This window comes from Caretta caretta, chromosome 1, assembly GCF_965140235.1.
Source record: "Caretta caretta isolate rCarCar2 chromosome 1, rCarCar1.hap1, whole genome shotgun sequence".
NCBI lineage: Eukaryota > Metazoa > Chordata > Testudines > Cheloniidae > Caretta > Caretta caretta.
The window spans coordinates 315,889,719-315,906,358 of record NC_134206.1 but is presented as its reverse complement, the minus strand read 5'-3'; the positions used below and the strand labels follow the sequence as shown (position 1 = coordinate 315,906,358).

Genomic DNA, 16,640 nt, shown 5'->3' with positions numbered 1-16,640 from the left:
TCCAGTTTTCTGGGTGACCAGTAGCACTAGACAACCCTATCGTGTGAATCATTAAGGCAGGTCTATACATATGGGCAGCTGTCTGAGCTACATGCTGATGCTTCTTGCTGCCCTGTTGGATATTTTTTTCTTCTAATATCCAACTTTAAGTGGCAGCCAGAAAGCAATAAAAATCCATTTGAATGAAAACTAGAAGTCTAGCCTGCAACAAAAGACTAAAATGCTATCCTTTTTAATGTACTGCAATAGAGGTGAAGGAGTATGTACAGTCTTTGTGTCTCTTACATCCCAGTGTGCAAAAAAGAAGATAATCTTGGGTGAGTGTCTTCCATGATCTGCTCAGGTAGACTGACTTGATGGAGGGCGAAGTCATGCCTGATTTTATTAGATGTCGTCAATGCGCTACGTGCTGTACAGAGCATGAAATAAAACCTGGTCCCTGATCCAAAAAGCTCGCATTCTAAGTGTGGTGTCTGAACAATATTATCTCCATGAACCAGGTTACAGAAGACTCTGATTCCAAATCCCTGCATGCTCATTATTTCTTTATTGTATTAACATTTGTTTTGGTGGTTTAACAATCTGTGGAAGAAGTTTGCATAAGGAAGGAATAGTCATTTAGTTCAATAGTTCTTACAATCTGCTGCATGCCCTGGACTAGAGGTTCACAACTTTTCTTATTGCACACAGCATTCCAGATCTACCAGCTGCCTGCGTACCCCTACCCCTCTCATCGCTGGTGTGTGTGTGTATGTTCTTCTTAACGTTGTCTTTAGCCATCTGACCATATTTCACTGTTGCCTACAGATATAGTTAGAATGTGACATATACAACCAAAACCCCTCTTTCCTCCTCCTCCCTCCCGCTCTCCCCCCAAGTTCTGAGCTCAGTTAGACTGGACAGTTGTTGGGCAACTGAACCCATGCTGTACAGTGATTGGAGGTGAGGGCTCTGTACATCAGTGTCTGTGTGTATCTGTTCTCATTGGTACATCTTGAAGTAAATACCATATTTTATATAACAAATTCCCACAGAGTTTTAAAGCTTTGTCTGAGTAGCCTATTATGAAAATGCAATAAATAATAAATAAGTGACCGTTACATATTTTCCCCCTCGCACCCTCCAGAGACATCTCTCATACGCCCAGGGGTACGCGTACCACAGTTTGGGAGCCCCTGCCCTAGACTATAACTGAAGTCCCTTTTTACCAACCTTGCATGATTGGGTCCAGGGAGAAAGAAGGTATTCCAGGTATATGCTGCAGCGTGGAAGAATGCAGCTTGAAAACAAGAGTGGGATGAATTAGGCAAACTTATCTCAGCAGCCTCTAATAGGGTGACCAGATAGCAAGTGTGAAAAATGGGGGGGAGGGGGGGATAGGCACCTATATAAGAAAAAGCCCCAAATATAGGGACTGCCCCTATACAATCAGGGCATCTGGTCACTATAGCCTCCAAACAGCCTGATTTTTAAGTTCCACTAAGGCCTCTTTTTCCAGACAGAGAGGTGTGTAAAGGGGCCTTAGGGCTACTGAGAGTCAGGCCTCTTGGTTCATAATGTTTTGTGTGATGCATGACACCAATATAAATGTTCGTTATGGGAGGCAAAAACTAATGCCTGGGTTCTCAGCCTGGGGCGTGAGAGTCCACTAAATGGGTCCAGGGTGTGGGATTTGTGAGCACCTTCCTGTTCTTTAGCCAGGTTGCTGAGGAGTCGCCAAAATAAAGGAGAGGGTGCATAAACTTTTTTTCTGTTGTGATATGGGTCAACTCAGGAAAAAGATAGAGAACCACATGCAATGGAACAACACTTTTCCTATTACCAAGAACTCTCTCTTCTTCCCCCACACCCTCCCTTGTATTTCCTTTTGTGTGTAGCTGATCTGCAGAAATTGATATAACCCTGTACGTTGCAGAACACTGGGTAGCTGGGCTAGTAAACTCCAAATCCCCATTATTTCCAACTCCCGTTGATCCAGATGTTTTTGCTGTCTCTAAAATGTTTTCCATAAACAAGTTTGTACTATATATCTCTAGGTTGCTTCTGTTATCTTTTCTGTTTATCTGGAGAAGGTGGGGGATGGAAATGCCTATACTTTTCAGTATTTTTCTTCATTTTTTCATAAATGCTCTGACCTTTGCTAGTTACAACCCATAATCTTTTATTTTCCCCCACCCACCTTTTATTTTTTTTACAGGCCTCTTCAGATTAGTGAAATTAAACTACACTTCAGTAATGCAGGAGGAGCAACAGCCCGAGGTAAGGTTTGGAATAACCTCTTCCCCAGTAGTGATGATAGAAAGCACTTGACAAGGCCCAGAATCAGCAAGGTACTTAAGCATATGCCCACTATTACCAGCGCCAAGCATTCAAAAATCATGGGATTGGCTTAAAAATAATTAAACCGTGGGTGGTGGTTGTTTGCTGTCCAGATTTGGGACCCCTAGGGTTTATTTTCAGGCTTTTATTTGCAACCAGGAGGGGTAGAAGTGTACCCTTCTTTTATTTTTAAGTAAAAGCTGAGATTCTTACCTAATTACCTGACTTCAAGGGCTCATGGTAAAATAGTAGGAGTAACTTCAAGCATGCGAGTAGTCCCATTGTAGGCACCTTAAGTACCTTGCTGAATTGTGGCCTAGATGCCTTTTTCCACCCTTGAATTCCTTCTGTTTCCCTTCTTCTCTTTCAACTCACTTTCCCATGTTCCTGAAATATTTTGCTATGGAAGACGTGTATGTGTACGTGTGTGTGTAATAATCATAAAATTAAGACACTGTTTCATCTGGCAAATAGCATTTACCCCCACCTCCGATTCACCCTCATTATATTGATAAAGCCATTACAAATGGCAGAATTTAAGAGGGTTTTCTATGCCACATATTTGAAAAATATAATATGAAATATTATTAATGTTTGAATAGAGTTGCTTACTCTGAAAGGCTCAAAGAATGGGTACTCAGAGGCTGAGTGGGTACTTGATTATATTGATGATTGTATCTTGTCTATAAATATTCTTTTACTGCAGAACAGGTATGTGGTGCACTGCCTTGAATTACTTAGATTGGGTACTCCAGAGCTGAAGTCAGAAACAGGTTGGGAGTTTGATTGCTACTGGCTGGGGTTGAGAGCCTTGCTGCATCACAGTCAATGGCAAAAATCCCATTGACTTCACTAGGAGCGGGATTTCACCCCTAGTATTTAACAACTGAGAATTACTGACTAGACTAATGAAACGCCCCAAGGATTTGAGAAGTAAAACTTCCTTGCTAAAAGTAGTGTAAAGCTTTCAAGCATCAGATACGTTTTGTCTGTCCTTACTTTCAATTAAAGTGCCCCCAAAAAGGCACCTCTAGGTAAAAATATGAATTAAATGGGATCTGTGATGGGGTAGATGCTGTTGAAATTGCCATATAAGATGAACTTGTAGTCACCAAATACATAATTTACTGTGGTATGTGTTTGTTGGGTTGTTCATCTTGGTCCAAACTTTCAAACTTGGATGCATAAAGGGTGTAGCTATATTTGTACTGAAGCACCTAAGTTGTCTGTGTTCAGGTTTTTAAATATGGGTTTGGATATTTAACTTTAAGTACCCAAGTTTGTAATTGTTTTTACCTTGGATGGCAAACATGATAAATGTAAACTGTGCTAGAATTTCTGAAAGCAGAAATATTGTGGTATGAAAGAATAAGGTAGATGTAGTGAAAAGTTTCCTCCTATGAGGCATTGTTACGTCTTTTGTAGGAAGAAACTAACAAACTTGAAGGTTTAAAAATAGGAAATGTACATCCTTTGGAAATTACGTTGTTTACCAAGTAAATATTGGTAGGTGTTGATTCATTACCAGTGCTTCATTTGAAAGGAACTCTGAATAATTATTGAGCCACATCCAGTCACTGGCTTGAGAATGTGTTGATGAAGAATTCCAGATCCTCCCAACAATTACCAGAAATAATTTGAAATAATGCCCTTGCCTAAACATAGCTCGTAGTTGGGCTTTACTTTGTTTGTAGTATCTTTTGGCATTAATTATATTTCTCTGACTTGATTGGAGATTTGGTCAGTCCCAAAATACTGCAGGCTGAATTACAGGGAGTGCTCCAAGTCTGCATTGTCTGTAGTTGTATGATGTTAAAGCTTATATGTTAACTAGGAATTGAAGGGATTTTGCTAGTCAAAGAGCTGCTTCAGATATCTCAAGTTGTAAAATTTTTGAGGTAAATATTTGGATATCAAGTCGGATAGACCTCAATCCTTCAAAGACTTACATGTGTGCATTTACTTGAACTATTCATGTGTGGGAAGTAGCTTGTGAATAAGTGTTTGCAGGATCAGGCCTTATTTTGTAGTCAGTCTCTCTCTCTCTCTCTCTCTCTCTCTCTCTCTCTCTCTCTCTCTTATAACTTAAAATGGCATAATACATAACAGACCCTTTTGAAAGAATGTAGATAGTTTGTGATATCTGATTTGCACTCTTCTTAGACTTCCAGTGGTACACAAGTTAAAAAGCTGTGAAATACGTTTTCCATAAGTAGCAATGCTTTTAGAATCATCTGTGCACAGATGATTCTAAAACACACGATTCTTCTCTATAATATTTTAGAGAGTAGTCTGCTCGATTAGAATGTTTCATCAGATTGTGTGAGCTCTGTATTAGTTATAAATACTAATATCTCTTTCAAAAGATTTTAAATGCCTTTTGAATATATTTTTCTGTATCATAAATTTCCAGCTTACAAAAGAGCTGTTGAAAAAATCAGATTTTGCTCTCTGTCACTGTCTAACTAATTTAGTTGTTTAAATATTATACATGGATTCAAACTAACCAGACTAACAAGGAGAGAGGAGTATAAACCATTTCATTATAACTCCCATTGTCCTTTGAATTCTTATTTCATGCAGGCTGCTGCAGATCCAATGTCCTCCTCCGATGCACCGGAAGATGACCAAAAGGAAACTTCAGACGCATCACCAAATATTTGTATGTATTAGTTTGATCAGGAAAAAAGACATGTCATAACTGTAGAATGTAAAGCTAAATGTTTGCACTACTAGCAAGAATGTGGTGACTAGTCTAAAAAGGAGCTAATGACCCTGTGTAAAAAAGGTAGACATGTAAGTGGGGGAATTTCATCATTTCTGCCAAAGCTCTACTGTAAAGGCCAAATCTGAAAACAGCAATGATGAAAAAAGGGCATATTAGTCTAGGGTTTTATCTACTCCCATATTTTAAAACTAAAGTAAATATGTTCTGTTGTTGAGATCATAGTTATACCCAGCTTGTGTTTAAGCCGGGTCCTTCTCTCTAGGCAATACTTGGGTATGTACATATTGGATTCTGTATCATGGCACTACAATGACAGTGATGTTGCACTAGGTCATGAGGACGTTTTGTCATTATGTTACTGATGCAATGTTATCGTGTTGCAATGGCCAAAATAAACTTTTTTTATAGACGTGCATATTTTAATAAAATTTGTAGCTGATGCAGATGCATTTAAAATTCTCCTCGACATGAAGATGAAGAAGAGACAGAAAAAGCCTAATCTACCAAGCACTGTGACCGAACTCGTCACTGAGGAAGGGTCTAAGGTGTTCGTGGTTGGTACTGCCCACTTCAGTGACAGCAGCAAAAGAGATGTAGTGAAGGTAAGCATGCAGGTGGAGCCATTCAGTAACATTTTATTATATGCCTGTGTCAGGGTACCTTCCCCACTCTGAACTCTAGGGTAGAGATGTGGGGACCTGCATGAAAACCTCCTAAGCTTACTTTTACCAGCTTAGGTTAAAACTTCCCCAAGGTATAAAACTATTTTACCCTTTGCCCTTGGGCTTCCACTGCCACCACCAAACGTTTATCTGGGTTTATTTTATTAGGAAAGCGTTGTTTGGAAACGTCTTTTTCCCCCAAAAATCCTCCCAACCCTTGGACCCCACTTCCTGGGGAAGGTTTGGTAAAAATCCTCACCAATTTCCATAGGTGACCACAGACCCAAACCCTTGGATCTTCAGAACACTGGAAAAAAAAGCATTCAGTTCTTGAAAAGAAGAATTTTAATAGAAGTAACAGTAAAAAAGAAGTAACAATAAAAAGAATCACCTCTGTAAAATCAGGATGGTAAATACCTTACAGGGTAATTAGATTCAAAACATAGAGAATCCCTCTAGGCAAAACCTTAAATTACAAAAAAGACACACAGACAGGAATATCCATTCTATTCAGCACATTAATTTCTGAGCCATTTAAAGAAATCATAATCTAACGCATATCTAGCTACATTACTTACTAAGTTCTAAGACTCCATTCCTGTTCTGTCCCCGGCAAAAGCATCACACAGACAGACCCTTTGTTTTTCCCTCCCCCCAGCTTTTGAAAGTATCTTGTCTCCTCATTGGTCATTTTGGTCAGGTGCCAGCGAGGTTATCCTAGCTTCTTAACCCTTTATAGGTGAGAGGATTTTTCCTCTGGCCAGGAGGGCTTTTAAATGTGTTTACCCTTCCCTTTATATTTATGACATCCTGGAAAGTTAACAAGAAACTAACTTGTTTTCATAATAATTAGAATTTTGCTATAGTGTCAGGGCATTTCGGGGTTAGGGTAGCAGAATATAACTGCATGATTCAGCCATGACTTTGCAACTAACACGCATGGTAGTGTATAGGATTGGGTAGCATCCCTTTAAGTAGCTTCTAATAGACATCCCTGTCTTCTATTGCAGAAGCCACTAGATCCTAACAGAGCAACAGTGTATTTATGTAGCTAGGCCTTGTATTTTTGTATACCGTCCCTCAGATCAGTTATTTGGAACCCAACTGTGTCTGTGTTTTTTTCCTCATATTCTTAAAGTTGTGTAGAGAGCAAAGACGTCACAGCTCTAATCTTGTGCAAAGTGCCACGAGTGCTGTTGTATTCATACATGGTTGAGACCTTGGTTTTACATCTCCTCCAAAGTATGGCACACTTTATAGTACCTGGGTCAATGATTCAGTACTGCTGTGGAAGGGTAATTAATCACCATATCACAAGTACGTGGCTGAACTGAGAATAGAATCTAAGTCTCTTGACTCAGCCCTGTGCTTTCCTAGACTCCTTCCCTAAGGTTAGCTTGATGGGTCTACAGGATTATGGTACGAAGTTGTAAGCCATAGTGTATAAACAATAATTTGATTAAAGTGAACTGCTAGCAAGTCCCAAATGTTATCAGTAATTGGCATAAAAGCACCTAATTGTATATTTTTAGGCCAGATGCAGGTATAGTACAGGTAGCTGGCTTTAGGGCTTGCATTCTCTCCTATTGATAATTTAATGATAGTCATTCCAGGAAACTGTAACACTTTTGTGATGCTAACACATGATCATATGTTATCGCATAGTCATTTGGGATCATGCTGAGAATGGAAGCTGAAAGGAACTTTTAATTGCTCTACGTGCTAGGACTGTGGGAAGCGGAACAGGCCTGTAAAAACTGGGATTGTTTCTCAAACTTTGGGGCAGAAATAACTGAATCAGGACAGGTCTGAAGAGCTAGCAGAGCTCCATGTCCCATGCAAACTTTGCAATATAGATTGGCCCCGCCGCCCTGCTTGGCACTGGAAGCTGAGCAGGAGGAAATCTGTGCTAGAATCAGTCCCTCCAGCACTTTGGGCTCTTCATTTAGTCCTTGCTGATGGAAAGGCCTGTCCCAGCTAGGTTTGTGATGCAGAAGGTCATAAAGTACCGTTTAAAATGAACTTTGCTAACGTGCAGGGAACATGTTAAAATCAGATTTTTTTCCAGCACAATTGTTACTCCATGTTCCTGTCCCCAGATGGTTGGCAGGTGCTAAAAGCACGTGATAACTCAGAGCAATATCAATGGCCTGAAGCAGTTTATTTTTCATTGCCGTGTTAATTGAAAATGATTTTTTGGAATGGATTCCTATTAAGCCCCATACCTTACAAATAGCTCTCATAAAAAAATCAATATTTGCTGCAGTAGCTCTCCATCTTGTCCACGTTTATGTAAATAAATTAATCTTTTTCAGACAATACAGGAGGTGCAGCCCGATGTGGTTGTGGTTGAGCTCTGCCAATACAGAGTTTCTATGTTAAAGATGGATGAAAAGACATTACTAAAGGAAGCCAAAGAAATCAATCTGGAGAAACTTCAGCAAGCCATAAAGCAGGTATGATTACCTTAGTGAAAATTAAATCTGTGCTAAAAGGTAGTTCAGCAAACGGAAACATGGCTGCTACCAACTTCTACCAAGCCTACTAGCACTTCAGCCCTAGTGTGAGCATAGCTGCAATGGTCAGGGCTTGTCTATGTGGGGAAATAGCCTGGAATAGCTGTTATGGAATAGGTACTCTGCACTAGCTCCCCATATGGGCACTCTTGAAGTGGATTAAGCTAAACTGCACAAAAGCACTGTTAGGCCTACAGTTCATGCTCCCCTAACCCGAAGTGTGGGGCTGTGTAGGCATAGCCTTAGTGCTAAATAAGAGTGTCTACATGGGGAACTAGTGCAGAATAGCTATTGCGCTTTCAATTCACAACCTAGCTTATTTTGTATTAACTTCACTGTGTAGACAAACCCTCAGAGTTAAGGTTGTTTGTTAAGCCTTGGTTTCGGCAATTCCTGGCTTTTCAGTGCTTACGGCCTTGATTCTATAGTTGGATTTGTACAAGGAGCCCCTTTGATGTCAGCAGGGCTCTGCCTGGGTTTCACCATATGGAGCCTGTTGCAGGACTGGAGATTAACTTTGCAACCTTAATGTTCTTTTGACACTATTTTCTGGAATTTTAGCCAGACATCTTGTATATGTGTGTGTGTTCTGGGTATATAGTTTGAGTGGTAGATTTGGTTGCTTTTCCCCTTCATTATTAATTCCATTCTACATCACATTAGTATTTGATATTTGTGTTATATCATGGATGGGTTGTCAGTGGATTACGTTCAGGTCCTATCCAAACTGGCTGGTTGTTAATGTGTGGGTGTGTATGCAAATATAAATTCAGTCCTTTATTATCTTTATCAAACAGTGAATTGTATTTGTGTTTAATGAAGTTAAAATTACTCAGTAGGGCAACAAATAAAAGTTGATTAAATGGTATATTTATCATAACTTGAACAGACTACAAGCATTGGGTCACCAATCAATGGTGTCTTAAATAATCAAGTTAAAAGGACAGGTTCATAATCTACTGCAGATATTTTGATTTTATCCTGAACCTTCGGCATAAGTAGGTAGTCCTATTGACATCAGTGGGACTGTTTGTGAGTTGGTATTTACAGGCTTGGTCCCAAAACAAGAACACTTGTTGCCAATCTGAAATCACATGTGAATAAGAAGTTAGTAATTTTCTGTGTGTGTATGGTCTCTCTCTGACTCATGTAGCTAGAGCAATAACTAGTCCTTCCTGTTTTGTATTTATGTAGTCTCAAAGACCAGGATATTGCAACATATTTAAATGTTACATTTTTTTTGTAAGGTTTTCTTTAAGCAATGACCAAAATTACACAGCCTCTGTGCAATCAAGGGATCATCATCAAAGTTTCTAAACAATTAAAATAGGAACAAAATATTACTCTTTGCTTATTATATCTAAATATGAATGCAGTAGTTTTTTGCCTTGCAATTTTGTTAGAGGAAAAGACCAATGAAAATCTTATAGAAAACTAATTTTAAATCATTGTTAGACCTTTTATATTTTTTCCTAAATAGGAGACTTATGAAAGCTCATGATGGCAGCTCTGTAGTGTCGTGTAGTCAGCAATTCCTGCCAGGACTTGGGATGACTCTCCTTTTGAGCCACTAGGGGCAGTGCGAGTAACACAGTATTGGACCTTGTTCTCTTTAAATTATTATAATTCTTGTGCTGTTCTTTGAATGACCATTTCAAAATATAAGGTCAATAAATAAAGTTGCCTATGGATGAGGGTCCTTTGTATATGTAGAAACACTGTGCATCTTACCAATTCCCAATAGTAATCAAGCCTGCCTTGGTTGGATATTTTCAAAGGCACCCAAGTCCCACTGACTCTCAATAAGAGCTCGCCCCCTAACTGCCATCTGTGCTTTTGACAGTTTCCCACCTACTCTACAGCATAACTGGCTGTTCTCAGCAACCTGCTCCCTGTTTGTGACAGCATGACGTGTTAGAGCAGTGTGAAACGCCCCGGATTAGTTAGCGGGGATTTTTGAGGCCTCTTTTCCAGTTTCAGTTCTTGTTGGTTCACATCCTGAGTTTTGATTTGCAGTGGAGACGCAAAATACAAAGCAAAACTCAACCTAAACAGCAGAACTTTGCCTTGATTTCAGTCAAAGAGTCAAAGCCACTCAGTCATCATCCCAGGGTTCTTTAGCAATGACTGACAGGGAGTGCTGTACTGGGGAGAAGGGAGGGTTTCTGAAAAGTGGGCGGTTCGGGACTCTTGGAAAAGAGCAAATTCCAAACTGCTAAACCCTATAACCAAGAGCTACCTCACCTCTCATCCTGATTTCTCCCTCCCTCTCTCCTCCCTCCCACCCCACACCTTATCGCTGAAATGACCCACCCTCCCTTATGCCAGGTGCCCATTTGCTTCCTCAAGCTAGAAATTGGCCACAGGGAGGTGGCTGGGGAGGTGGTGTTGTGAGGCCAGGCCAGGTCACGGGGAACTACCAAGTGAAGTGCACCAGGAGTGAGAAGTCATCAGGCCAGCAAGGAGAGTGGGAGGGAAGAGGGCGGGTGGTGAAAATGAGTGTTCGTTCATAGAACGCATGGGACAAATGCTTCCACAAATTCAGGAGAGATCCCCAGCAAAATAAGAGGTTTTTTTATTTTTTTTAACTAAAGTGGCTGAGGCTGGATTCCTGCTGAGATCACTTGCTGCGGTTTGCTTCTTTAGGACAGATGTAATTAATTTTCGCTTGTGTTCTGGGTTTTCTTTTTGAACAGTGATGGAAACACTCCATCCTGCTTTGTAGCAAAAGGACATAACTGCAGTGTATTTCAGTCAATCATGTTCTTAATCTGCCCAAAACGCAGTGCCTGTCCTATTTGCTCAGACTCAAGAAAATAATAGGTGGTAGGCTGAAGCAGATAGCAGCACAAGTCCAGACAAAGAGATTTAAAATCTTAAATGAAAATGCACAAACAATTATGTGAGTAAAATGCTGCTGAGAGATTACTCAAATATAGCCTAAGGATGGGGGCTTGTATTTATTGTCTAGTTTATCCTCAAGTACATCCTGTTTGGTTGGTTGGTTGGTTTTTTTATTCTCTTGCTGGGGACCTCTCCTGAATTTGTGGAAGCATTTATCCTTTGTTCTGTGAATGAACACTCATTTTCACTACCCTTCCTCCCTTATTCTGCAGCCCCAGGTCGAGTTTAAAGTTGTCTTCCCTTCATGGAAACTGGCAGTGCTACAGTTGCCAGCCCCCTAAGTTGCATCCCTTCTTATGCCCACAGAGTGGATCAAGCTCAGGGTTTTTATTTAAGATCTCATCTGCAAGTCCATGAACAGGAAACTACCTGGTGCTCAGCTTTTCTAGATTAGAAAGAGGAAGGTCTGATTGGACTCAGCCAGAGTTCAGCGCTGTTTGAAGAATCTAGCTGTTTCATGGTTAGATTGCTAGATGTAGCCCACTCCACTATCCCTCTAGCAGGACAAATGCAGAGCAAATATGGTCATGTTCTGTGTTACTTATATTTGGAGGAGAATGCAGTGTTTGTTCTAATTCATTCAATTACAAATGTGTGGTATGAGCTACTCTTACAGTTCATATGGACAGATGCTTTCTTCTCACTTTGGGCAGGGGGGGCTGAAACAAGACTGATTTATTTAATTATTTCTTTGATTACACACCAGATTGTTTGCTCAAAGAGCATTTTTAAGGATGATCCCGCATATAAATGATGAAAGCTGAAATAATGGGAATGGTGTTCAGCAGTAAATCAGCTCCAGAGGACGGCTACAATGTTTCTTCATCAGAATGGTTGATGGTTCTCAGTGATTGTTAATGGCACAATGTCTGCGTGTACTTCCCAATAATCCATACAGTTTGATGCTTCCTGTTTAATAGTTTTTTCCCTTTTCTGGTAGAATGGAGTTATGTCAGGACTGATGCAAATGCTTCTGCTGAAGGTCTCTGCTCACATCACAGAACAGCTGGGAATGGCCCCAGGAGGGGAATTCAGGGAGGCTTTCAAAGAGGTAGGGGCTGGAAGTTGGTTGTTTCTAAGGTAAAAATATTGGTCTCTTGTACCTCAGTCAAACTAAATAAAGGCACTTGTTTGGCTAGAGTGCTCTTTTCTGATCCCTGCCTTATACATGGTGAGGCCAGAGAACTAAAGATCTTTTCCTTAAAGGTGAACTACAAAGAAGAAGGGAAAATGGTGGTGTCTGCTCCTTTCTGATGTGTATATAAGGATGGTTCTGTAAAGACTTTACAAAAAAATTTGGCTTTTTTTTTTTTAACGGCTTTTGTCTTCTCCCTAGAAATAGCGATATTCAGTTCTTACATCTCTGTTTTTGCTGGGGGATAATGAAATCACAGTAGGACTCCAGCTGAGAGAGAGGGGTTGCTAAACATTTCACACAGAGCTTTTCTCCCAGTTTTGGCGCTGGTCCTTCAATGAACTCCTTGCGGGTGGAACCCTGTTCCAATGCCTTTGTCTAGAGTCAAAAGGATTTGCATGGGTATCGCAAACAAACACACCTGTCTGACTAGACCTCTCCTCCCCTTCCAGCTGAGGGCGAGAGAGCTGCAGCTCAGGTTCATTATGTCCTGATGGCAATGTTGTCCTTCTAGTTCTCCAGATCAGCATTTCCGCAGCTGCATTGGAACTCTCTATGGGGGAAGTGGGGACAGGGGACCAGAGACTTTGAATTAACAAAATGTACTATTTTTGCAATGAGCAAAAATGTAATTAATTGAATTAAATATATGAAGTGGTGGCTGTTAAAATCAACATTTGCCAACAGTTCCCACAGTTTTCCCTATATTTAGGTTAACATGTTATGTAAAATGTTATCTCACATAGCACTGTGTGGTGACTGTTGGGGGAATACTGATTTTTTTTTTAAAGCTGTGTCTGTCCTATCCCTCATGTGAAAGGGAGGTGGTGTGTGAGCAGGCTGGCCAGCACTGTCTGTCTGGTGATCCAGAAGCTGAACATACACATAATGGGTGAGAGAGGAAACGCTACTTCTTAAACTGGCAGTTGAACCACATGGGGAACACGGCAGCATGAACACAGATGAGGACAGCCTCAGAATTCAGCTGTCTCCCTAAGAATAAGGGATGGATTCTGCTACACTTGTGTCTGTGAAAATCTGCTGCTCCGCTCCCCGGCACCATTTATTTCCCTTTATTGTCAGTAGCAGGAAGAACCAGCCACCCTATGAACACCACCTACAAGATAAGAATGTAGCCAGTCCTGTGGAGGGGTAAATCTCCCCTAAGCTGGCTGAGACAAGATGTCTCTTCATGAGCCTGGTGTGTTTTGAAACTTGTTATAAATAGAAAAGGAGTACTTGTGGCACCTTAAAGACTAACAAATTTATTTGAGCATAAGCTTTCGTGAGCTACAGCTCACTTCATCAGATGCATGTAGCTCACGAAAGCTTATGCTCAAATAAATTTGTTAGTCTCTAAGGTGCCACAAGTACTCCTTTTCTTTTTGAGAATACAGACTAACACAGCTGCTACTCTGAAACCTGTTGGTATAAATAGAGTTTCTAGGGGGGCCACAATCATTAGGAGAGTCTAATAGGGTTGTGACAGGGGAAAGTTTGGGAATCCCTAGTTCAGAGGATCCTCCAGCCAAAACTGGGGGGATCCAAGATGTCTTATCTCTAATATAAAAAGACAGACTGAAAAAAGTCTTTGCAGCTATCTAAATAGTAGTAATAAGGGAAAGGGCACATACACAATCTTTGTTTGGTTTGCAGTTCACCTTTAAGCCCAGGACAGAAACTTGTGTGATAACATGAACATGCTACAAGGATTTCATGGTGCTCCTGCAGCTTAACAATGCCAGGAAAACTGCTTTTTAGCTATATGCTATAATTCATGGGGAAATACAGTCTGAGTCCTAGGTAGAAGGACTTTGAAAGGAGTGAACTGGATGTATTAGGAAACTAAGCAGAGACCTGCTCCACTCAGTGTCTCTTGACATTTCAGTTTTACTGCATGGATCTTTAAATGCTGAATTGTTTTGATGCAGTCAAATTGAGTGAATAGTGCCATTTACTGCAGAGCTTTCGTTCAATAATTAGTAAGTAATACAGTTACACTGATCATGCTATGTCTGGGCTGTGCTATGAGGCAGAAAGCTGAATACTAATCTGATGGGACCTGTGTGTGTCCAGTCCTTTTTTGGAATGGAATGGAGGGGGGAAAAGTAGCAAGAAGGTTGTGTAGTAATATACTAACTGGTTCTGACCCATATTGTTCTACCAAATACTCTGCAGTGTCAGAACCCTTGTCAGCCCATCAGGCATTACATTTAATAATGCTGCTAACTTGATGTCTCCTTTTTTCTGAAAGTCCATTATCAATTGAAGGAGAAAAGTAGAATCCTGCCAGTAGACTTATTTCTGTATTTTGTAAACACATTTGGTTTGATTCCTCACTGCCTGCCCCTTATGTAGCATTCACACCTATGCAAAGTGAAAATACTGTGGTATCAAATCAGCATGGTAGCATTTTACAACTGCTTTGTACAGGTGTCGATGACTACACAAAATGCAAGGCAGTGGGGTATTCTGCCCATTGTCTTTGGAACTCCTAATGGATTACAGAATCATAGAATATCAGGGTTGGAAGGGACCTCAGGAGGTCATCTAGTCCAACCCCCTGCTCAAAGCAGGACCAATCCCCAATTTTTGCCCCAGATCCCTAAATGGCCCCTCAAGGATTGAACTCTCAACCCTGAGTTTAGCAGGCCAATGCTCAAACCACTGAGCTATCCCTCCACCCTCCAAGTACTATTGTAAATCTAGTTTTGTACAGGCTGTAATATAAAAATTATTTTTTTAAATAAGAGGAAAGAGGGTGTCAGCAGGTATGCTGATGTTAGTCTCTGCATTCACAATAATCTCAAGGAAATTTAATGTCATAATTTGAAAAATATTTTCCAGTTTTTTTCTATAATCCAGTGTGTGTTTAAGTGGAACAAAACTGACCAAATCTGTTTTATACAATGCTTGCATATCTGCATGGAACTGAATTCATAAATACTAGGATTATTGCAGTCCTTTGGTGGATAGTTGTTAGTGGGACACATTTTTCAGCCTAGCCTTAACTCTTGTTGCACTTATAGTTTTGTGGGAACTAGTAAGTAGTAATTATAGGCATAAAATTGTGCCCAAAGTTGTTTGCAGATATAACTACGGTAATCTGGATGACTGAGTACCTGAGCTTGCAGGTACCTGATTTCCAAAATACTTGACTTGTGCTTGCAACCTATAGGTGGAAAACAGAGCCGGACCTTGTAAATCTATCTCAAATCTCTGAGCATATGGTCATGTCACTTTTAAAGTAAAATCTTAGCCCTTTTTAATGCTTATCTTTTGTGGCCTCAATTTAGACATGAATCATCTAGTAAATTTAAAGGCTCAAGAGATCACTTGATAAAACACTAGGGAGTGAAATCCTTGTCCCTTTGAAGTCAATAGCATCAGGATTTTGTGCTGGGGAGTTACCTCTGGAATGTTAATAAACCCCAATGTATTAATCCAAAAAGGCTAAATGGGACTGTGTTCAGTCATTCGCCCAGGTGACTATGGTCCCAATCCTGTCACACTGCAGGATCAGGCCCTTGATGTGATCTATCTTATTGATCATATGAAAGACACTTTTGTCCCAAATAAGTTCCCGTACTATATAGAGAGTCTGGTTCCTTTAAATATTGGTGAAGTAAACCTTCGTATCTTTGCTTCATTTGGTTTAATGTTCCTCTCCCTCGTTTGCCATTTGTCATGCTGCCAGCCGTGGACTGGTTCTTTTGTGGTATCCGGCTTAAGATGTTATTTCTTGCTCAGCAGAAGCCGGGCAGAAATATGTTCATACCAATTGAGAAAGTAGTACCCATACCAACTCTCAAACCTCTTCTAAAATGATACTGATCTGAATCTTCACTGACAGAACAAAGTATTTTGAAATCATGTTTGGAAGGACCTTTTTGAGAGGCGGAGAAAGAGGTTTGCCTAAGGGTCCACCTAACATGAAATCCATGTGTTCTAGACAGGGCTCTAAAAGATCTGTGGCTTCACGTAGCTCTGACTCAAAGATCTGTTATAGCAAAATCTTTTCTCACCAGGGCAAGCCATGTAGTGTCTAGTATCCCACTTCCACCAGCCTTAGGCTTTCTGCCTCTCACTCCATTTTGTGTGATGGATCCAGGATATTACAGATCCTCTGAAAGCAAAATTTAAAATAATTAAAATCATTTTTGCTTTTGACCTTATCCAGATCTGAATCCAAGTCTCGATCCCAATCCTATCAAATGCAGTCATGTGCAAAAAGCTTTTTTCTGCCTAGCCAAAAAGCTGGTGACTTATTCAGTATGGTACAAAAGATAGAGAGGGTCAGTGTGCTGTTTGATGTGAATAGAGCCCTGGGTTTTTATTGTAATAACTGTTGCATTTCATGGAAGAAGTATTCCTTT

General features: G+C 40.4%; 1 protein-coding gene across 3 annotated transcripts in view; it reads left to right on the top strand.

Moving 5' to 3' along the window:
* Positions 1 to 16,640, top strand: part of TRABD (TraB domain containing) — a 50,133-nt gene that overhangs the window by 16,282 nt on the left and 17,211 nt on the right. For 2 of the 3 annotated variants that reach the window (XM_048836858.2, XM_075124466.1), the window contains exons 2-6: positions 2,198 to 2,259; positions 4,903 to 4,981; positions 5,483 to 5,649; positions 8,025 to 8,165; positions 12,070 to 12,180. In XM_048836858.2, coding sequence (XP_048692815.1) covers positions 2,198 to 2,259; positions 4,903 to 4,981; positions 5,483 to 5,649; positions 8,025 to 8,165; positions 12,070 to 12,180 — 560 coding nt within the window. The remainder of the gene's footprint in view (positions 1 to 2,197; positions 2,260 to 4,902; positions 4,982 to 5,482; positions 5,650 to 8,024; positions 8,166 to 12,069; positions 12,181 to 16,640) is intronic. The other variant, XM_075124465.1, reaches the window with a different exon arrangement.